The sequence below is a fragment of the Panonychus citri genome, unplaced genomic scaffold (genome assembly GCF_014898815.1).
Source record: "Panonychus citri isolate SS breed McGregor unplaced genomic scaffold, ASM1489881v1 Contig00113, whole genome shotgun sequence".
NCBI lineage: Eukaryota > Metazoa > Arthropoda > Arachnida > Trombidiformes > Tetranychidae > Panonychus > Panonychus citri.
This window is the reverse complement of record NW_026515518.1, coordinates 189608-214471: the sequence shown is the minus strand read 5'-3', so window position 1 is coordinate 214471 and position 24864 is coordinate 189608. Positions and strand designations below refer to the sequence as shown.

The 24864-nt window shown below is 32.6% G+C and overlaps 2 protein-coding genes across 6 annotated transcripts; both read right to left on the bottom strand.

Annotated features, from left to right (window-relative positions):
- Positions 1–1138: 1138 nt before the first annotated feature.
- On the bottom strand, positions 1139–13391 carry LOC128390002 (oxysterol-binding protein-related protein 7-like). Of its 5 annotated transcripts, XM_053349658.1 has the most exons (7): positions 13068–13391; positions 8932–9076; positions 7020–8328; positions 5956–6924; positions 5308–5794; positions 3915–4037; positions 1139–3657 (listed from the first exon to the last, which is right to left on the bottom strand). In XM_053349658.1, exons 2-7 carry the CDS (start codon positions 9064–9066, stop codon positions 3513–3515), a joined length of 3168 nt encoding a protein of 1055 aa, XP_053205633.1. In that variant the 5' UTR covers positions 9067–9076; positions 13068–13391; the 3' UTR covers positions 1139–3512. The 5 variants fall into 5 exon arrangements, with proteins under 5 accessions (XP_053205633.1, XP_053205634.1, XP_053205636.1 ...); XM_053349659.1 differs by lacking the exon at positions 8932–9076 and having other exon boundaries at positions 13068–13390; XM_053349661.1 differs by lacking the exons at positions 8932–9076; positions 13068–13391 and adding an exon at positions 9445–9585.
- A 548-nt stretch (positions 13392–13939) lies between these two features.
- On the bottom strand, positions 13940–24860 carry LOC128390040 (cytoplasmic dynein 2 heavy chain 1-like). Its single transcript, XM_053349711.1, is given in 5 exon segments — positions 13940–15861; positions 15984–16091; positions 16277–16442; positions 16510–23285; positions 23355–24860. Coding segments are annotated over 5 exon segments (10341 nt in total). The 5' UTR covers positions 24724–24860.
- Positions 24861–24864: the final 4 nt, after the last annotated feature.

The window sequence follows — 24864 nt, the reverse complement described above, 5'->3', positions numbered from 1 at the left end:
ATTTGTGAAGCTTAATTACTGGAATTGATTAACTAGGAACCAAATTAACTAATAAATCGAGAACGTAAATTGTTTAACCAACCACCAGACACGGTCCTTGAAAACAAGGCCAATAATTTGAATTCCGAGAAACAGAATCAAAGAAAATTAGAGAAAATCAATTTGGCTTAAAACGTAAACATAAATATAAATGGTTGATATTTTTAGCTTAAAAGTGTTGCTTTCTTTTTCTTCTCAAGCATCATCAGCATTATCATCATCATCATTATCTTTCTCATCCCCATCCCCATCCCCATCCGCATCCTCATCTTCATCTTCATCTCTCCATCCTCATCCTCATCCTTATCCTCACCATGTTCTGTATATTCGGTGGTTTGCTGAACCATCGTTTCATCATCTCCATGTTGGCATAGACCAGGAAAAGGGAAACAAGTTGAGTTTTAATTTGGTTGAATTGTGAATCTAAACAAACTATAAATTGAGTCTTAACATTAACAAACTTTCACCTATTTAAATTGTTATTCTAATGGTAATTAGTTAGAAGCTTCATTAATTTCATCCTCAACTCTTTTCCTTTATTTATCTATTAATATTAATACTTATATCTACTAATAGACAAACACCATCTTAATCATTCTCCATCTTCAATTTAGAACAATCAGATTGATCATTAATTATCATATATCAAGATATCGAGTCAATCAGTCACAATCAGTAAATTATGGTTAGAAAATTTTCCATTCTCGTGCTAAACCAATTCATCTTTCATTTGCTTTCTAAGACACTGGTCAGTAGATTGACCTTCCTTGAAAAGAGCTTTTTCAATTTTCGATTTTCAATTTCATCCAACAATACTTATCAACGACTAGTGGACACTCAAGTGTCACTCATTGGACATTCTAATCAATCGAAATGAATGATTGTGATGGATGAACTTTTTCACAGAATTGGTTCAAATTCCAATCCACAGAGAGCACCGCAAGTTCAACTTGATAGGAATTGAATTTGATTACGATAATCAGATTTAGTTTTGAATCATTTTCCACCAATTATTCTGATGGTCACCGAGACCTGATTGGGTCAAGTTCATGCTAAATTCAATAAACCATCAGTTTATTGTGGGGAAAAAGGTAACCAGTTATTATATTTGTTTACAATTCATTTTATTATGAGAATAGTGAACAATTGGTGGAAATTTTTGTCATTAATTACTAACCATTATCATAATAATAGTAATAATAATTAAATATCTATAGATTAACCATCAATTGTAATTGCAATTGTCCCTCTCCAAGACAATCAATTGAATTAAAGGTTTAACAATAATCAACAAAAAAAGATACTAAACAAAAGACATTCCGTTTCTCAATTGATTAATTGTTGTTGTTTGGTTGTTTCTCGCTTTTAGTTGATTAATTAATTGTATCGTTCGTTTCTTCATCTTCTTAATCTGCAATAAATACTAACAATTAAGTGATTGAGTGTGGATGGTGAGTATGTGTGTTTCTGTGATTTTGATTGAATGATTTATTAATTGTTGTCCATTGATTAATAATCAGCGATTCCAAAATTTGACAAAAATTAACCTTCTTTCGCCAATAACAATTAAAATTATAACAGCTCAACAGGTACCACCACTCAGCAGCAATTAAACGATAGTTGTAACAATTTAGCTAATTCATTAAGCAGTGGAAGTTTCCATAATTTTTTTTTTGGTTTAGATTTAATTTGATTTCATCTTTTGATTCAATTAATCTCTTGATGATTATTCCTGGTCTCCAATGATCTAGTTAATTTTAATTTGGTTAATTTTATCATTTCTAAATTGATAAAAATGAATTGATTGATTGATTAATTGCTTATGATCATGTACAAAGTAAGTTAAATATAAACAATTTGCACATCTCTTGAAAATTGATTTTTCTTTCCCATCTTGATTAATTAAGCCTAATGTTTAAACAATTAATCCACTTGATTAATCCAAGGCTATGGTAATTTAACATTCCGAGGATGATAAATGCTTAATTGTAGATCACATAATCAAAAAATTGTCAAGTTGATGATAAAGATGCGATAAAAAATCAAATCAAATATTTGTCGTCCTATTAAATTAATTCTCGAAGGCCAATAATTTGTCCATGATTGATCAGGAATTTGAGCAACTTGATACTAAATCAGTTAATTGTTAACAATGAAGAGAGATTAGATTTAAGATTTCTGTTCATCTAATTTATCATCAGGCTTAAGGATTGGGTGGAGATGATGAAGAAGCTTGTTAAGTAGTTAACAAGTTTGATGAAGATGATGGTGTTGGTGATGGTGATTAAGATTACCAATGAAAGATGATTAAGTTAATTGTCGATTAATTTAAACAAAGAATAAGGAAAAGTAAAATCAACACAACAAAATATTGTCAATGGAAATAAACATTCACTTGAGGAAATGAAACTTTTTTCAATTCTCTTCATAACAATCAATCTATTTTTTTCATAACAATTTAGTCAATTTCCTTCAATCGGTTCATCGTTAATTGTAAGGGTTGGGCCATATTCAATTATTGTGATTATTAATTTGATTGCGTTTCCTTAATATGTGCAGTTGATTTGACAGCAATTATAACAGGTAGATGAATCTAGTTTTGTCACAAATCAAGCAATTTTTGATCTTACTGATTTGGTAACAATTAAAAATGATTGCAATGGATAAGTTTGATTTGCACAATGGACTAGTTAAGGTTAATTTGATACAATTTAAACTTCATATCATTCTGGTTTCATGGATAATTATGATATTACAAAGCAACAGCTCCAGGCAATTACCACCAAATTTGTAAAAACCATTCAGTTGATTGGACAGAATCAAGGAAAATGATAATCTGTTATTACCAAAGGGAAATTGTCGTATCCAAAATTAAGTTTATGATAATTAGATGAAGTGATTTTTGAATGTTAAATGTTGATTTGCTTGTTCACATTGATTTTCGTCTTAATCATGATTGTCCTGATTGCTGAGGGATATTCAAGATTACAATACAGCTTTCAATTTGGTTGTTATCCTATTTTGTTTTGCTTACATTGAGAAAAAAATCAGCAAAACAATCAGGTTAAAGTTTAAATACAATTGAAGCCAATAAGTTTCCTTGATTTAGTTTAATTGTAGTTTCCTTAGGATGCTTGATTTTGTGACCAATTAAAAATGTAAATTATTGATCCAACTCATTGCCAATTGAGATCCTTTTCTTGATTAAGAAAACAACTTTTCAAATGCAAAAAAATGACGTTGTTTTGTTGACGACAATTAAAACCAAAGATAGTCAATAGATAAACAGTTGAACACAGCAATTAATTGGTGATAGCAGATGACGAGGTTGGAATTGAATGAATGTATATATGTTTTATAGACACACAGTAGATTGGAAAGATAGAGTTGATTGTTAATTGTTGTCGACTTTAATTCTTGGTTGTTGATTACTGGAAGATAATAAATCATCGTGGTTTAAATTAAGGTTGGGCTCATTTATATTGTTCGGACAGTTCTGATTGAATAACATCTTCTGGCCAAAGATTTTCAAGGCCAAGACAGGTAAATCCAATTCCATCTCTGAACATCCAGTATTCATCATTTGAAATCCAATTCAATTCATCAACAGGCTCTTGTCTAATTGTGAAAACAAGGAGAGAAAATATCATTAATATAAGAAATTAATAGAAAAGTATTAAAATATATCAGATTAACAAGAATAATAATAATCGTTATCATCATCATAATAATAATGTAATTAACCACGCAAAGGTATTGAATGAAAGAAGAAGAGAAGAAAAATTAAGAATAGAAATTAATCTAATCATTATAATCATATTATGATGATGATGATGACGATGATGATAATGATGATGATGGAATGATAAACTTACTTGAACCATCTCGATTTATGGGCCTCGCCTTTTTCCTCTCTTTCTTTTCGACGTTCTCTTTGTAATTGTTCTAATACCATTTTGATATTCTCAGCTTTTTGTATTTTACCTTCTTCCAGTAACCTAATTAACAATCAAAGGATCGAAATACAATTAATATATGGCTTCGAATTACATTGAAAGTTGATGGTATTTATTGTGTATCAAGTTAACAATACATCTTATCCAATGGTTACACTTGAATGTGTTTCTATTCAATTACCTGGTTTTTTTTTCTCTCTCAACAATTTAACAACAATTTGTTGATTGTATTGTGAGGTTAAATTGTCAAAACAATTGAACAAAAAGGTAGACAATTCTATTATTGTTATGAGAATCAAATGTCAGAATTTAATTGTTACAAAAGAGATTGAAACAATCAAACCTGATGATATGAATGATTTTTTCTTTCTTTTACACCGCTCAAATTAATTTACTATCATTATGTAATTAATTGTTGACAGTTTCATGACAAAATCACTGTTGAAATTGTAAACTTATTAGTCTAACTATGGTGTCATAATTAATAAATCAGGAAACACATATCAGACTTGAGTAACTACGATCAACATTATTGGTATTAATAATTAAAAAATTATTACTAACAATATGATAACAATCAATTTAACAATTTAATAGTACAAATTGTAAATGAAATTTGGGAAACTAAATTAGTTTATAATAATTTAATCAAATCAATTAGATTGTGAAGGTTAGGAAAGTGTATTGATTAGCTGAATATTTGATGATAAATAATGATAACAATCAAATTGTTTATTTGATTGACTAATGTAGCAATTAATAAATTTCTGAAACTATTAAATTGTTAACAGAATAAATTGTCGAAAAAAAATCAGAAGGGAAATTAAGGAAGTAACAATTTAAATGTATAAGTAAACAAAGAATTAACTTAATGGTAAAAAATTAAGTTAACAGTAGTTGACATTGATGAGATTTCCAAGTTACAATTAAATCTAATTAACAGTTGAAAGTGGAAGTTGTGAAAAAATTAAATTAGATTGACACCAATTCAATTTTTTTTACATATTTTCTGGTTAACTAAAATATCTTTAAATTTTAAGCTTAATTGTGATTCCTGGTAAAGATATTTAGTTAAATGGTTAAGGTTGTAACTATTTTTTACTACAACGAAGTGAGAAAAAGCAGAAAATTGATCACAATTTAAGTGACCTTGTTTTAACATTTCCACTCTCAATGTTAACTGTAGTTGATTAACTAACAATTGGAAAATAGTGTTTAATCAACAACCTTGCCAATGATCGGAGAATAAGAAGGATAATATTGATTGTAAGATTGATTAACAATAATAATAAATGACTACAATTAAACTTACCTCTGATCAGGCCGAAACCTTGTATCAGTGATAGGTAATTTATTAACCAAATCAGGCGTTAATTCATTTAACTCCAACGCGAATCTGGTAAAACCATAATATAGCTTATAATCGTCAGGCATAGCACCGGGTCTCCAGATACACCGAGTTTGTGGTGGGCTCCCTGTATACAAGGCCTCAGTCCATTTACCAAAGATGGATTTGATCACTTCACCATTTTTATTCACAATTGTACCAAAAACTTCATGACGCTTATTTGACCAGTAACTTGTCTTTGAAAAGGTTAATTTACACTTTAAATCTCCATTGGTTATTATCATCTCACCATATTGGTCAACATAACGTTGACCTTTGAAAATATTATGGACACAGGTAGTAACCTTATTCCAACGGTATAAGCTCTTGGTTCGTTTGAGCAAAACATTTACATTTCCAAAGGGAATTATTTCCATTGATTTACCCCAGAATTTGGTTTTAATTCTCATTCCTAAAGTGAAAAGCAAAATCAATTCAGTATCATCAGTATTAGATATTAATTTAAAACAAAAAGAATTTTTTTTTACTTCTAAAAATAACCTTCAGTTGTCAAAATAACAACGAAAGTTGTTGGGTGGAGGAGATAAAAACACCGAGAGATGATTTGATTACCTTGCCAGAAGACATAGTTTTCTGATTCTGCATGACAAGCAGAGATTGGTGGATGATGTGAAACTTGTTCAGCAATGAATCTGAATCCTTTATCATTACGAATACATTCATAGGTTTCACCGAGAAGTGGATTAAATGGTTTGTGGCCTGCTCGATAAGCTGAACCAGAATAAGCTGAGACCGCGAAAGCGGCAACGTATAACATTTGTTCACAGGGATCATCAATGGCCGCCGCTTCGTCAAGTAATTCACTGTATTCCAATTCTTCACAGAGACGCTGTAATACGTTAAGAGGTTCATTTAGAGTGACCGGCATACTGATCTTGGATAAATCTTTACCAATATTTTTACACAATAAACTCCATAAACTAATGTCACCAGTTTCCGGTTTTGGACAGGGTAATTTTGATCGTCGACCGGTGACACCTTGGCTTGTCTGCTTAAATCCGCTGGTTTCTTCCTCGCTAAGGTCAGTTGTTACACTTCGATCGTCTTCTTCATCGGTTGATGAAGTACAGGTTGAAAAACGTTCAGCGGCATCATAATACTCAGATAAACTGAGAACTGAGCAACTTTCATAAGATTTAGAATCACCGATTGGTTGATGGACAAGGGTGGGCTCATCTATATCCTCTTCTATCGCTGTTGTGTTTGCAGTTGAACAAGAATTCATGATTAAATTAATTTGAGGAATTGATGAGGTATCAGAATCTTCATGAATACGATTTAATCGCTGACGTAGTTCCCTATTCTGATCCAAGGATTTTTGCAGGGACAGTTTAAGGTTAGAAATGACTGAGGATGGTGTTGATGTAGATGAAACTGTCGTTCCTGAAATAATATTTGTACCAGTAGTCGGCGTTGAATTTACATTGGTTGGTGTTTCCTCTGTAACTGTGGTCGGTACAATGGGTGAATTGTCACGATTACCACGCATTTTACGAAGACAAAGTCGCAATTGATCATGAACTATATTTATAAAAGAAAAAGAGATGATATTATGTTGAAATAAATCAATCAAATTCACAAAACAATCAACTTTTCATTGAAAATTGTCAACTTACTTTCTTCAGCAAGACTTAGATACTCTTCATTTAATGCTGTTGACACATTGGACTTAATTTTATTTACATTAATTACTGGACCATTATTTGCTCCAGGGTTTCCACTTGTAGCACCGGTTTTACCAACTTCCGTTGATGATCTGGTCATAGTGGTTTTTAATCCTTGATTATCAAGATTAGAAGTACTTTCAGATTCATTAAGAGATGGATGGGATGAGCTTAAGTGAGGAACGGTAATGTTTGAAGAAGAAGCGGCATCATCATGAAGTTCAGTTGATTCTTCTGATCCAATAACGGGTATCTCTAGATTGGCTTTTCTCTTATTTACCTTTAATTTAGAGGTAATAGAGGAATGATTTTTTTTCGTTCGACGGAACATAAAATGTCGATACTTTTTCAAACTTCCAGTGTCAATGTCAGGCATTTGCCGCCTCGAACCCATACCTAGTTCAATCTCTTGATAAACTGATGATAAACGAACCAATTTCCGGTGTAATTCATCCAATAATTGACTAACTTCCTCTTGAGTACCATTTGAATCAAGTAACCAATTGGCAACCTTGGATGTTGAAACATTTGATGATGTAGATGATGTTTCACCGATATTCATAAAATTAACCGATGTTTCCAGGCCAGTGACTGATTTTTTAATATCATCTTGATACATTATCTGATGCTGACGGAAATGACGATGATGGCGTAACTGTTGAACCCATTGATCAAAAGATATCTTATTTTTAACCTTTATATGATAGATACATTCATCGGTGTCAATATCAATACGACGAGATGAACTTTTAGTTGAGATCATCGATAAACCAATATCAATTGATCCATGAGATTTACCTTTACTTATATCAACCGGAGTTTTGGCATACTTGAGGATACCCTTTTCTAAATAAAAGTATCGCTTGTGCCAACCCTTGAGAGGCCATTTTCGTCTCTTTAACAAGAAACCTTCAAAATGACTTGGGACACCCTCATAGCGAAGATCACCACGTAATCCTTCAAGTATAATCCAATCACTGTTACGATGTTTACCACTTGCACTGCCGCCAATACCTCCATTACCATAAATGTGTTGACTTGATTTTGTTGATCGATCTGATTCTGAATATTCCTTTTCACCAAGATCACTTATACCACCAATTTCGGGTAAACCATTGATTAACATGGTGGTTGTAGAAGATGAACAAGGTAGAATCAGATTAGATGGACCAGAGAGGTGGAAATTTGAAGGTGATCGCCGAGTGGTTTGGTCCGATCTCTGGGACTCCTGAGAAAGTGAGTAGCTACTGTAACATGTCTCCTGAAGGGTACACAAGAATACGAAATGGAAATAATAATAAGAAAATGATTTCTCTTTGATTTCAAAAAGAACAAGTATCAACAATAATAATAATAACAAACAAAAAAAGAGAGCAAGAGAGATAAATAGAGGAAGAGAGGTTGAGAGAAGAAACAAAAAAGAAAACAAAACAAAAAAACAAAAGAAAAGAGAAACAAAAAGGAAAATGAAGGAGAATCACTTAAACAGAATAAGATATTATGAAGAGATACACATTAGAAAATTATTCATTTCTCATTATTCATATCTTCATCCTTGATACACCAAAAACAGTAGGAGATGAAAAATCAACAAGAGAAAAAAAACCACAAAATTAGAGAGAAAGAAAAAAATTACGACAGGTAGAGAAGAAAAGAATTGAATAAACACATATTGATCCAGCAACACTCAAACAGAATTAAAGAGATACGAATGAGAGAGGTTAACAAGAATGAGATGAAGAGAGGGAGATGGAGAGAGAGAGAGAGAGAGAGACGAAGAAAAAGAGAAAGAGAGAGAAAATGTAAACACAACATAATATAAACACATACAAAGTAAAAGAATATATTAAATGAAGTATCTTACACTTTCGGATATAGAAACAATCTCTTGAGGCTCAGTCAATGCAGAACTATTATTGTTTTGATTACTGTTATTGTTAATATTAATTTGGGTATTCAAGTTACCAGGATCAGTTCCTACCAACCGTAAGGATGACATATTTTTAAATCTAATTACAAAATTGGCAGTAAGGAAGAGAGAGTGAGAGTGAGAGTGAGAGAGATTCAATGAGGATAAATGGGGGAGAATGAGCAAGGTGAAAGATGAAAGATTTTGAAGGAGAAATGAAGAAAAAATAATAATGGATGATGGATAAATGGAAGAATAAGAAAGGAGATGAAAGAGATTTAAAAGTGAAGGTAAAGTGAGATGAAGATGATAATGAAAACGATGAAACCAAAATTCCTGAGGATGGAAATTGTTTTTCTCTCAACTAATCAACAGATAAACAGAGAGACTTTGTTGTTGTTGTTGAATTTTACAGTTATCGTTGAATGTGAAGAAAACAGTAAATGATGAATATAAGGTTACACTCACTGGAACATTTATTTAATCATGATTACTTGAGAAGAGAGAAAGAGAGATAAAATGAAAGAGTTTAACTGTTAATCATCTTTAAGGTGAATCTTCATTCATTGATTCAGAGAAAGAAAAAAATTCCATTAACTAAGTTCTCGTTCCACCGACAGATGGCGCTTTCGTTTGTTTACTTTTAGAAAATTAAATTGAATCAATTTTACAAATTCTCATTTCTAATTACAATTGTGATTTAAGAGTTTTTTTTTCGTTAATTGTTTGTCACTTTCATTATCAACTTTCTCATATGTTCGCCATGTTTAATTCCTTGATCTGTTTATAACATTTTCCTCACATTTACAACCATGGAAACTGTTTCTTTCTGATGAACCATGAGGGTTAATCATTGTTACTATTTTTGGTTGTTTTTTTTTGTTTCATTAATCAACTGATCAACTAATTAGTAACCAATTATCTAGATTATGTTTATAAGTGTTTGTATAAACACCTACAAGTCACTTTACAGGGAAAAATTGAGCTTGTTTTTCATTGTGCTGAGGAAATGACGGAAACATCAACAATCTGATTAGTAATTAAATCAACAAGTGAAAAGAGTTCAGGAAATGGTAAAAATTGATATTCTGATTAACATGAGGATCCATAGTGGAAATTTAACTTAATCAGTGTTGAAAAGAATTAGCTGATTAGTTGATTACTATTATTTTGTTGCTGTTGATGTGATTATCTCAATTTTATGCTCAATCTATTGGGTCATTATTTGGATTAATCGTTTTCATGGTGATTCTAATTTACATCTTAATGATCATTCATCTAGAATAGTGGACAAACTATTGGTCAAGATTAAACTCTTGAAATTTTGCTTCTTAATCAGTCAACAGTCATTTAAATTAATCTAAACAATCAATTGATGTTTACACTTCTCTCAATTGATTGTTTATGCTAGAAACTATTAATACAATGTAATTGATTTTACAGTTAACCCAATCGATGGATTATTGGACTGTAATTAGATTTGATTAAGTTTTTATTTTCTAATTTAAATTCTAATTGTAACAATAAGTTTACTTATCAATTTGTTTCTAAGTTCATAACGTTACATATTCATAATGAAAGACAATACTAGTAGATTAAAGTAAACAATTAATTTCTCATTGATTAATCAACATGTTTTGTACTCTAATTGTTATTGTCTAGCAACTAAATCATCAACCATGATCTTGATTCATTCATTTTATCAATGTCACAGTTTCCTAATCACCTTAAGCTTAATTATTATTAATCTTTCAATTGTTTACTCGATTGTAATTCATTTTTGAAATTCATAATCATCGCAATTTACTTAAATTGTCAACAAAAATCACCAATATGAATTACTTTCATCTAACTACTAATATTAATTGCTAATTGTGATTGATATTTTCACTCATCATGAGATTGAACAATTTACAGATTCGTATGGAAACATTTTTGGAAACATAATCAACTTTTTAAAATTTTGGCAACTTAATTAATTGGTATCACCTTATATCTAATGATTAAGTTAATTATTATTTAGTATCATCATCATCATAACTTAATAATCAACAATTTAGCCCTGGAGACTTGGATTAAGTCCAGATTAAATTGTTGGTGACAATTGACGTAAAATGAACATGAAAATTAGTTAATTAAACCTTCAAATTCAATGGTGAGTAACAATTAACAGCCCTCAGATGATGATTAGTTAATCATATTGTTAGTTTGATAATCATCGATATGATTAAACAACCACTAATTGTATATTTTCAAAGCAATCAACTAAATCACTTAATCGTCACAATTTATCATCAAATAATGAGCAATATCCTTATTTTTTATATAAATGATTAACAATTTGTTAATTAATAACTAAATAATTATTTGTATTCCAGCTTATTAATACCTTAATTAGTCAATTAACTAACCATTTAGGTTTAATTGTTAGTGATTAAAATATTTATGATTACCTTGCCAGTGGATAATTAATTTCAGCTTAATCATTACAACTAAGAATAGTTAATTGTTAACTCATTTGTAGACAATTAATTCCTCTAGATAATTATTTCCACTAATTGTGATAATACAAAGACTAATCAATTAATCTTTAAGTGAACAATTAAAATGATTATTTGATTTCTGTCTCTTCAATTGTGAAATATTTACAACATAAAATAACAATTAACTTAATTGTTAATCTAAAGAAAAAGTAGCCAAACGGATTAACCAACTTAGTAAATAATAATTGATTTATATCAACAACAATTAAGAAAATCATATGAATCAATTAAATTAGAAATCAATCAATTGTGATTGAAATTAATTCCTCTCAGATTTATCATGATTTTTTTTTCCACCACAAAAAAAAACCAAACTAATTGTAGACAATTGATTGAGTTAATTAGCTTAATTATCTATTGTTATTAATTTTAATTCCAAGGAGATGATTAGTTGATTTTTTTTACACTTAATTGTCTCGACTAATTTAATCACAATTAAGAGTTATTGGTGAGCCAAAGTGAATTGATGAAAAACAAGATGATTATTACTCTAAATGATCAGATTATCATTAACCTGAAAAGACAATTAACTTAATTGTTAATTTTTATAATATATTTAAGCTAATAAATAGATAAATCAGCAGAAAAAAACAAATTGCTAATCAATTTAATTGCAATTAAATCCGTTCACTAGCCAATCATTTTGATTTAAAATCGTTTCGACCTTGAATTGTTGTGATTAATAATCAATGAGAAACAATCAATCTTTTGATCAATGATTAGTGTTTAATACAAATATTCAATTAATAGTAAAAATCAATTAATCGATGAGACCATTGAGATCACAATCTCCAATCAATTTTAATCCAGTTTCAATTACATTGGAAAGTAAATTGTAAAAAAAAACAAATGAACATATTAGTTAACCATCACCAATATGTTGATTTACAGTTAATCACAATTAAGGATTATCATCACCCTTATCATTTGATTCTGTTAACCTTAATTATTGTTAACTGGTTTAGTTAATTTGTTTTTTTTTTCTTGATTCCAATTGACATTTTAACCTGATTTAATTGTTAATTTGATTGTGATCTTATAATTTTTTTTCTTGTAACACTTATTAACATTAATATCAACACTTAATCAAGTCAATCAATTTAATCTCATCGTTAAATTAACGATTCAGTTGATTTAGTCAAATTGAAAGTCCAATAAGTCAACAATTAAGAAGGTAAATTAATGAAACTAAATCAAAAGAAAAGCAGATAAAACAAACATGCAATTAACTATCATGAGAATAATTAATTGAAGAAAAAATCAACAATTAAAATCAATTTACACCAGAAAATGAATCAAATTAAATGTAAACAAAAACTGATTGATTAACAAATTACAAAAGTTTCAAGATGAATCAACAATCATGATAATTAATCACCAGAAAATAGATTCCAAATGATTAAGAAAAACAGACTAAATAACAATTAAAATAGACTAACAATTAACCAGAAATTAAACAAAAACTGTAAACAAACAAAGAGAAACCAGAAAAGACTAACCAATGAAAAAGGTAAACAATCAACTAATCATTTGGTAAATTAAGCTTACCTGTGGTGATTTAGACCAAGGGATTAACCTTATTGGTCTTAATAGTCGTGACTGGATAAAGTTGAGATTAACAATTATGATGATTTAATGATAATCCAAGAGGTGGAAAAATTAAACATATGATCCAAAGAGTAACAATCAATCAACACGAAGAGACAATGAAAAACAAATGATGTTGATACTTCATTGAATTGATGTTTTATTTTTTCCCTTGATTAGTGTAACCATAGGAATCATGATAATAGTAATGATTTAGTTGATTTGTATTATCATTTCATATCAAATCGATTGAGTTGTAGCACAATTTAAACACCGAAATTAATGATTACCTTTAATTTTCACTTGATTCGGTTAACAACAATTTCCCTCCTTCTATTTACCTTGCAACCTTTTTCTTATATTGAGTGTACTTTTTTTTTATACTTGTTTTCTGTTAATCATCATTAACGCAATTAGCTAATTGTTATGGTTAAATGAGATGGTTTAATTGTTGATTTATTAATAAACAAAACTACCTTTTAATTGTTATCAGTTATGTTACTTTTTATCCATGTGAGTTTACAGCTGATTGTTGTAGTTACCTTTTAATTGTCGTTTTCTGGTTAATCATTTGTGCTAATCAAATTAATTTAATCATTTAATTGTGATTCTTTTTTAATGTTTATTGTTATGTTGGATTGATTTTTTTTTCTCACCACAAACAATCAATTAATTTGTGCTTTTAATTGTTACATTGTTAATGGAAATACTTTTATTTTTATAATTTCTTGTTTACTTCATAACTTAAATTGGGAAATTAACTCAATTGGTTTGATTGGACTGTACAAATTTCAATTAGTTAATCAGTTATTTTAAGTAATTGATTAGAACAATTAATTTATTGATTCTATTGGTTGTATTTACATGATTTGAAGTAACAGCGATTTTAGTAAACGCGATTCATAAGTAACGGTATTTTTGCCTGGGTGAAGCGTTTCCAGTTCGAGCGGTGGTTCAATTATGGCCTTGATTGTGGTTCCGTGCTCTTCGGTATTGGTTAGGAAAGTTAAACACTCTTGAAGAATTGAATCTTTCATGACGATTATTTGCTTGGCCATGTTTTCCAGCATTGAAAGGAAACATCGTTTCGCATAAAACCAAGTATCGGTGCCGAGTTTTTTGTTGAAAGGTTCGAGGCTTTTGATGACACGGGAAATGCCAAACTCGTAGTTTCCTTTGGCACAATATAAAGTACCAATGACGAGATTGACGATACAAAGGTGGAAAATTTTCCTCTCTGGTTCTGAGTAAGATAATTGCTCCTCTTCTTTTTCAATTTTCCTCATCAGTTCTTCGGCGTTTTCGTTCTGGCCCGTCATGATGTATGAGACGCACAAATTGGCCAAAACTATCGCACTAACGTTCAAAATGTTATCGTAATTTTTTTTCACCAAAGGCTCATAAAATCCAGTCGCTTCTTTGAACTTATTTTCTTGCATGAAAAGTACATGGGCTACATTTAATTTCCAAGTATCATTATCGGCACAAAACTCAACCGATTTACGGAAAACTTTTTCGACCTGAGAATAAGCTTCCATGTCCCAATAGATTCGTGCTTGAGCCATTAGAATGGGCATGAAGCTTTCCAGCGCTTTGTCGTATTCATAGGTAAGCTTTTTGGTGACATTCTCATCGGGGGTTGAGTTATTTCGAGCCTCTTGTATTTGTTTGGACAATTTCCTCAACAGATCACAATGTTTAGCTGACATCTCATCAAACTTCCGATAAGCCTCTTCGGGCGAGGTTTGTTGGGTTATAAGAGCGTCGAGAAACTCGTACAAATATGGAGTTAGATACTTGTAGGTGAAATGAGCGTTTTCGGCCATCACATCGGCCGCTAGATCGTAGTACTCATATTTACAGTAAAGGAGTAAAAGGTTAGCGAAAGTTTCCTGAGGAAATGGATTCTGTTGGATCAGAAATTGTAGCTTCTCAAATCCCTCCGCTGGATCGGTGTCGATTGACATAAGTGCTAAATTGTGAAGAGTGACAGCATCAAGTTCCTCCTCTGAACGTGGTGGCATATCGGTTAGAGCCTCTTGAGCAGCGGCCATATTTTTATTCTGATATTCAATTGCCGCCTTAAGGTTAAACGCTTCAACCAGCGCGGTTTCGTGGAGAGTAATCGTATTACCAACTGATCGAACCTCAATCCCTTCGGTGGTCATTCCAACGCTTAATTCTGGATGGTCTCGAATTCCTCTTTCAATTATATCACCAATAAATCTCATCGATTGTTGGTACTGTTTAAGTTGATAGTAGCATAAGGCCACGTTGTAAGATAGATCGGGCTTATAGCCTTCGATGGTTAGTCCATTAAGAAATTTAGCCAAAGCCTCTTCGTAACGAGATTCTTTGTACAAGACGCACCCTTGATTCACCTCACGATCAGGATCATCGGCTGTCAATTGGTCAATAAGTGATCGAGCTGCAGTTAAATCATCTTGCCCATACTTTATTACCGATTGTAATTTAACCAATTGTCCTTTCTCAATCATCGTACTACGATTGTCTATTGTTAAGGTGACCCTAAGGGCTTCATCAAAGTTGCACAATTGATACAATGAGCGAGCATAATTAAGCTTATAATTGTCATTTTCTGGATAAAGGGAACTCAAGGTTTCATATGTTAAAGCAGCATTGGTGAAATCCTGAATCATGTAGAAACAATAACCAAGAAGAGACAAAGCTTCACGAGAATTGTGATTAATCAATGATTGTTCACTCAAGAAACTAATTGCTTCTTTATATTGTCCTGAAAAAACAACAACAATTAAAGAAAATCATTAACAAGATACGAAATTGTGAGGAAAAAAAAAGTTAAATCTTCAATTGACTAGTCAATATAAATTAGAATAATCAGTTAATCATAATTACCGAATTTAATCCAAGTGTAAACCTGTTTAGTGTAATCGCCCTGTTTAATTCTGCCACTGGATATCCTTATATTCATTTTAGAACAATTAACAATTAAAAGTTCTTTTGATTAGATCATATAAAATAATCAAATGTTTTTGTTTTCTTTTCATACTTTTTGTTAATCATCTCCATGGTGATTTATTAATACTTGAAATAATTGGAAACAATGAAAAGTGTGATAATAGTGTTTTAATTATTAATAGAAAAACTTAACAATCAAGTTTAAGTGAATAATATTTTCTCATTAAATTAATCATCTAAATGGTTGTTGATCAGAATTGCGGTTCCTCTAGTAATCCAATCGTCTTGAGTATTTGCCTTACAGGGAATATCGAACCAGGTAATTAGTAATTCTCTCGATTTTGATCCATAAACAGGTAAAGATACATATTCGTAATCATAGTTAAACTTTGATTTCTATCTCAATAAATTAGAACAATTAGTTAATTATTATGATCAAGTTGTTGTTTTGTTTAATACAAACCTTAGGAACAAAATGAAGCCTCAGTTGAGGTAATCGAGCTCGAAGATCAGAATTGATATTACAATCTCTTAAATAACCAGAATCAAACAAAGCTCCTTCCAATAATAATCCCTCGATGATTAAGCTAAATGATTGACCAATTTTCAGCTGATTAGATGGATACTCAGACCATGAACAGAAAGTTTCAATCTCATCAATAGTTGATCCCAAGAATCGTGATGCTTTTTGTTGAACTGAATTGATAAAAGCCATTGGATGCATAAAAGAACCAAGGTCAAAGGCTAATGTATCTTTATTTGAATTTCCATGTGAATAATTAGTCAATGATCTACTAATATTGACCAATCCTTTGATAAATTCTTCGACCTCATTCGGTCCCGTTGACCATTGAGTTAACCAAGAATCCGGAGTTTCCCCTTGAACTACTGATAGATATGATTCTGAGTCGAAATCGTTTAGATCAAAACTAATTAATTGTACTAATTGTTTAAGGTACAATCTTTCAGATTCGAGGAATCGTAAAATTGAATCTTCTTTGCTAAAACTAATTGATGATCTACGGCGGTGTGAGTGGAATTGATTATCAAATTGTGATGATAAACTGTTAATTGTTTCGAGTAGTTTGTCAATCAAATTACTTTTAGTAGTTTCTTGGGTTAGTTTCAAGTCACTAGTTAGGATTTCGCTTTTCGATCTCAGTAATTTCAGTCCTTTTTCAACGGATTCTTCAAACATTGACACTTTCCAGCGATTAACATTCGGTGCTAATCCAAGTAGATTAAAATCACTCTTCTCATCAAGAGATGATCTGTTAATTGTATCCGATGAGTTGAACCATTTTCTCAATAGAGCTGATAGTATTTCCAAGTCCATTTGTGTGTCCAAACGAGCACCATAAAGTACACAAGACATAATACCACGAATATATTGTAACTGTAATCGACGATCTTGACTTGATTTAATTGTCTCAATTAAATTAGTCGCCATACGATAATCATTGAATCCAAAGTCGTAGATTTTTGTCCAACCAATTGGCACATAATTGCACCTCTCACAAACGATACTATGTAAATAAGTTAACCGAGATATTTGTTGAGTAGATTTAGATTTTGCTTTTCCAGCAATTAGATTAGATTCATTCTCGGATTCAAGATAATCAATTGAATCTCTTAATCCAGGAGAGGAAAGGTAAACAAATTTGACGCATAATTCAAGAAGTGAAACTGGAATACGATCATGAATCTGAGTAACCAGAACAATAAACGATGGTTGAGTTTTATTCTGATCACAATTAACTTTTCGAGATGATAACAGTCGGGATAATGTTGGTAACCAATCAAGGATAACATGGAGATTTGATAAACAAATGATAGATGAAGAAGAAGATGATGAAAGATGAAGATTATCATTTATCAACAAATTCTCGACTATTGGTATCACATCAGCGCCCATCGAGTAAAAATGATGATTCACCTTGGAATCAGTTGATTGTTGGCTTGTAAATAATTCACGAATCTCTCCACTGGGATCAGTACCTTTGGAGGTGATGATCATGACAATGCGACAATTAGATGAAGAATAGCAAGATTTCAAGAAAACACGAAGATTTTGATTGTCATTATCATCAACATGACGAAATTGTGGAATCACCGATTCAAGATATCGATGAAAAATGGCCTTATCCTGAGGGAATAAGGCTTGACCAATATAACTATAAACCGATGATAAAAGTTTCTCTTCTGTAATATTTTTCGTCTCCATTAGAGTTCGAGAATAAAGTGATTCGAACTCATCAATACCAAATGAATAAATTGATCGTAAATTGGACAAATCTTTGATCGTGTGAAATAAAAGTGATCCCATTGATGCTAATGGTTGATATTGTTGACGTTCACGGTCAATGTCAATGGTCAAGTTTCTAGACTCAATTAGTGAGGCTTCAATATCACGAGCCGATGATTTGATGTCCTTTAAACTGGACACTAATTCACCATCGTTTAAAATGTTACCAGTTGATGAATTGAGAGTAATTAACAACTGATCCTCTAATCCTTGTAGTTTGCTCATTAATCCTCGAGATGTTTCATCAACTGATGATTTCCTCTCCTCCAATTCAGGCCTACGAATGGTGATTGTTAAACGGAGTAAATTTAGTTCAGTTGTATCGTTACTTGGCGATAAATCGATGACGTTAACCAAAGGCCATGAGGTTAAATCCTTTTGATTGTTGTGGTCAATTGATCGGGTCAACAAGTAACATCGGAAATTAGAGTTGAAATCTACTCGTTTATCTGCAAGGTAAGTGTAATATCGGGAACCTTCAACTCCAAAAACATCAAATCGCAGCAATGAGATTAGTCCAATCGATGGATCAGATATATTGTCCAGAACGATGCTTTTACCAAATCGAAGGGCCAATTCAACCAATCGGAGCCAATCACTTCGAGTTGTATCGATAAGTTCACTTGATTTACCAATAGAAGTCAAACATTTACGAGAAGGATCAATTAGAACAGGGGTTAATAGGTGAGTTCGAAAAGCATAGAAAACTTCATCTTCTCTTTGGATATCGATAAAATCCTTGATTGAAAATGTTTCCATTCCAAGAGTCGAACATAAAGTTTCTAGAATTGATCTTTTAGCGCTCGATGATACTTGATGTCCGGTGAAGTGAATATAAGCTGAAACAATTAGACTTTTCGAGGAAAGAGTTGAATAAGAATTATTGATTTCGATTAATTGTTTCTTCCATCTTTCATATTCTGAGCTTAATTCACCGATTAACTCTTGACTTTCCGATAAAATGGCGTTCGTTTTGTTCAGGCCAATCTCGATTTGAGCAGCTTCAATGGTCACCTGGTTTAGTTTATCTCTAAGTGAGCCAACCTCTCTCTCGACTCCGGTCAGTTCAGAGGCCAAAGCTTTCATCCGGTTCTGTGCCGATCGCAAGTTTGACTGAAGACGAGACTGTTCATCCTCCAAAGGTTTAATTTTGTGTAACACTTTTGAATAAGACAAATTGGCCTTAACCCAATTTGCTAATGGTGCTGCTGCGACTGACGCCCGTTTGGCCTGTTTCTCATCGAACGAATCGGGCTTGCTTTTAATAGCATTTTCAACTCGTCCCCGAATATCTGGTGTTATTTTTCGAGCATCGAAATTGATAATTTCATCTTTTACTCCGCGACGAGATAGAAATGATTTCATTGAGACCCATGAAGTATCTGAGACTCCCATTAAACGAAGAACTCCTTCCAATATATCACGAATAACTTCAGGTGGAGCTCGAAGTGACCTGATTTCCGATAATGACTCTGATTTGATTCCCCCAACGGCTGCTTTAGCTTCTTGAAGAATTGGTTCAATCTCTTTGAGTTCCAGTTCGATTTCTCCTTTTCTTTTGGTCAATATTGATGATTCTCTTTCGGTTTGTTGTCTAATCTGTTCCAGTTCAACCTTTTGACCTTCATGGTCGTGCATAGAGGTTGTGATCATGTTCAATGCTGCATCGGCCTCTGACCTTTTCGAGGCTAAAACAGCTTGTTGACTTGTCGCCTCAGCTTGAAGCTTTTCCACCTCAGCTGATGCTTCCTCCAATTTACCTAATCCTTTTTCAAGTCTCCCTCTTTGGCCATCTAGTTGTGAGACTTTGTGACTTCGTATCATGTCAAAGGTCAAAATAAATGAAAGGTAACGTCTACAATCACCAGCCACCTCAGGGAAAATATTGTACAACTGAACGAATTGTTTACTAATTGTTTCCAAATCAGATAAATGGGGTAATAAGTATTTCGGTAAATCGGTTAGACTTGATTCAGACCAAGGACGAACAGGGTGAATTGAACTACAGGCACGAGACCAAATACGATCATTTGGCGAAGTTAAATTGTTCATAATCAATAAAACACGAACAATTAATGGACCAGAATAAGTTAACAAAAGGTCAGATAATTTTTCACATAAAAAGGGAAACAAATCAAAGTGAATTTGATCAATTAGAATAATAATCCGATCGTTTTTACCATTTTCAGCCTCACAATCAAGAGTCGATTTTAGATCAGCAATTAACTGTTTCTCTGTTGAAAATTTGGGAAACCAAATTGTTTCATATCCATAAAGATTGGCGATTATCTTACATGACAATTTACGAGATGACCCCGATGGTCCTAATAAGACTAATCCACTGATTCCAATCGTTGGATCGCCAAGAAACACGGAAACTTTTGAGAAAAGAGCAAGAACTTCCGGAATCAGTGCGATTTTAGATAGTCTAATCTCACTCGTTGAAATGTACGATTGAAACGACTGCTCAAAGAAATCAATAGTTTCTTGTGCTTCGATTAGCGTTATATTGTCACCGAAATTCAAACGAATCGAGTATTTAATTGTCGATGAATTAGTTGAACCAAAGATTGAATGACAAGTAGTTTCCAGGGAGTGGATATGATAAATTGGAACGTAATTGATTAATGCTCGTAGAGATTCACGTTTTAATACATCATTGGTAATCGTCTCATAGAAATTGATTAAGTTGATTGCTTGGGTTGCAGCGGAAAGAATGGGAATTGATGAGGAGATCAAGTCAATCGCTGATGAGGCTAAACGATGAAATCCTGAGGCAAATAACGTTGCCCATTGTTTATCTGGACCAATTTTAGATTGGATGATTGTTTGAATCTCTGTGGCTGATAATTGTGGTGATTGAACGCAATTAACTAATGATAAGAATCTATTATCGAGATATTTTATCTCATTAACTGTCGCTACGATTTGAAAGTCTTCCAAGATCATCCAATCCTTGGAATCGGGATCATGAAAACCTTTATAAGTAATTAAAGTTGTAAGAAATGTAATTAAAGTAACACAATTCCAGGAATCGGATTGAATCAACTCTAAATTACGTAAATAGATCACAATTAGTCCTCCATGTTTAGGTTTAAGAAGCTTTCGATTACCAGTCCCTGGGGATTGAGTTTCTTGACAAATTCCCTTGATCAGTTCAATCAACTTGATTGGTGAACTTGTTGGTACACAATTAAGTGAAATCCAAGTCGTCGATTTCAATATAACTTCGTGAACGATTAGATTTTTACCCGAACCATTTGGTCCGATCAGTAAAATATGTTGACGATCTTCATTTAGTTTAGTAATTAAATCGATGGTAGAAGTTAATGAAGATGTAACAATCAACCGACCGATGGAGTAATCGGGTTTAACACTGGTTCTATTTTCGTTGAGCAAATGAAGTATTTCGATCGGTGAAAGTGATCTGCTGGCCGAATATCTCAACAGTTGACATGATGTACAAATCGTTGAGAAAATCTGATTAGACGAATTCGGTAAAATCTTCATCACTTCATCGACTGTAATTGATAATCTAAGAAAATTAATTGTCGATTGTAAAACAAGACTAGAAACGGGAACATTCAAAGAGATTAGGCCAACACGGGAAATTGTCGCCGGAGATGAATGTTGAAGCGATGTTGTTTCAAAAAGAATTGATATTTTGTTCAAATCGAAATCAATTCGTTCACCTGAAGGTAAAGTTAGAACATGATTGTCATCAAGAACGGAATTAAGAGCTTCGACCCAGTCAGGGTCAATTTCCCCGTCGAAAATCAACCAAAAATGATATGGACCTTCATCTCGAGCAATTGATCGAGTCAATTTAGTTAATACTCCATCTTGCCATTCGCGAGTATCCTCATCAATGTATCCCAACAATTGAACTCTAGTCATTGATTTAGGATTGACAATCACTGGAACCACGTTGATCGATTGAGCTTTGCGTTTGTAGACCATCAGGACTCTCCAAATTGTTGATTTACCGACACCCGACGGGCCGATAACGGCAACACCAAGGCGAGAGTCTAATTGTTCATTGAGAACACCAATCGACTCAATTTGTTTATCATCAAAAGTCAATCCTAATTCATTGTAGATTTGTTTCAATACATCAACATCCAAAGTGGTTGTTAATTTTAAACAATCAAGATCAGAATCTTTCAGGCCAAAAACATCAGTTATCAAATCGGTAAAACGTTGTTGATCTTCAGCGATTAATTTTGATCTAACTTGTCTTCCAAGGGATTGGATTATGATTGATTGTTCTTTGTTAATTTCGTTGATCTCTGTTGATTGTGACGGAGATCTAAGGGCTCGACCACATGACGATAAACATGATTTAATTGCTCTCAGTCCCCAATCATAATGTTTCTGGTAAGACATTGAATCTTTAGCCAAATTGAACCAAGCAGTTACCTTACGACCCAATGGTTCAGATTCAGGTAAACTAAATCCTTCAGATAAAAGTAACACTCTGGCAATTAAGGCTGAATCAGGAACCGTCATGGCCACCGGAAGGAACAAGGCCTTAAGATTATCGGGAAGCTCATTACGACCTCTGTATTGTTTACCAGCGGGATTAAGAGTAACAAAAATACCAGAGTTTCGATTAAATTTAATCTCGTGTCCATTGGGTCCATTTAACTGGATTGAATCAGTGGAACCTTTGAAACCCAATTGAATTGAATGAAGAAGCGTCGACAAAGAGGAAAGTACTTCAACTTGTAGACGATTAAATTCATCAAAACAACCCCAAGATCCACATTTAATTAGTCCAATCAATATTCGAGTCATGGCCTTAACATCAATCGCTTCATCGCAATTAAAAACCAACACTTGACGACCCAAATGATGTCCAAGCGCTTTCACAGTCTCAGTTTTTCCCGTTCCCGCTGGACCATAGGGATTACCGCCAAGACCCATAGATAAAGCTAAGAAAATCAAAGAAAACAATTAAATCATCATTATCTCTCATTTATTGATAGCTAATTAATTGTTACCTTGCATCAGCACGAGAAAACATTTATCGGTCAATGGAGTGTGAACCAATTTAGCTGACCCATAACAACCAATGTAATCAAATGAATAATTAACTGTCGACAATCCCATGGCCACGGAAACTGTTTGCCGATCAATATCAGCGTAGTACCTTAATTGTTTCCTCCATCTCCAATCATCAACGTCCGATACATTGGTCGTTAATAGTTGTTCAATTACGTCGATAAAATGAATTACATCTAAGACCATAGATCGAATCTTGATCTTAATAACCAAATCAGTGACCTTGAAAGCTTCTCTAATAAGGTCACTTAATTGTCGAGCTAAATCATTTTGTAATATTTTCAATCTACTTTGCCGAATACAATCTTCGGTAGATGCTGTCCAACGGATCCACTGGACTAAAGAAACGATTTGTGAGGGTGCCGACCAAACGAGATCGTCGCTATTATGACCTCGACCTAAACAGTCAAACAGATCGATTTTCAATGATTTGGAAACTTCGCTTTCAATATTTCGAAGCCAATTTTCAATCTCAATGGATCCTCCTTGGAAATTAACAGTAACTGGACTTCGAAGGCGAATCTGTTCACCTTCGGGCGATTCGACGGCTGTTGAACTGTTCCCGTCAAATATGATCTTATTTATTGTATTGTTGAACAATTTCTTCAATAGTCCTGATTCAGTGATCGAGGTTTTACCCGCAAGAACTAAAAGTAAATCGTCATCGGCAAGAAAATAGAATCGAGGGAAACGATTTCTCGATTCTTCCATGAAAAGGTTCAACTTTTTCTGACAAGAACTCAAGTGTTGATCTATGGATGTTAATCTTTCAGGTAAACTTGGAATTCTCAGTAATCGGATGACATGACAATCGGTTTCAATCGTTTTCATGATGGTAATAAAATCCCTCGAGGCCAAGGTGAAAGAGGAATCATTGAAGATCTCTGGTCCTTGATTTCGACTATATATTGGCTCTAAGTAAGTCCATTTACGTTGGACAGTGTTTAGTGAATTGATCGTTAGATTAAGGCCAGTTAATCGTGATTCCCATTGTGACCCCGATTCAGCAAACGAATGGTCAAAATAATCTGATCCTTTAACTGAATTAAGTGTAACAATTGACTCAGAGATTGAGGTTAAAATTGATCGCCAATTTTTAATTAGTGAAACTTGTTCGCCAGAATCCATCGAATACTTGGTCAGATCAAATTTAGCAGAAGCCGCTAATGATTCCAATTCGGTGAATGTTTGTCTAACTGATTGTTCACCAAGGGCTCGATCATTTAATGCTCTCAATTGATCCTTAATTGTCAGCAAAATTTCACTTTTATCATACAAATGTCGCAACTTGAGGGTTTCAACTGGCATCGATTGATAATCAATCAGAGATAATAATTCATCCCAATGAGATTTAGCAAAAACTTCACCTTTGATTGTTTTCAGAATATTGATTAAGTTTTTCCACTCCTTTATTCGAGATTCGATAACTTCATCAATCTCGTCATCTTG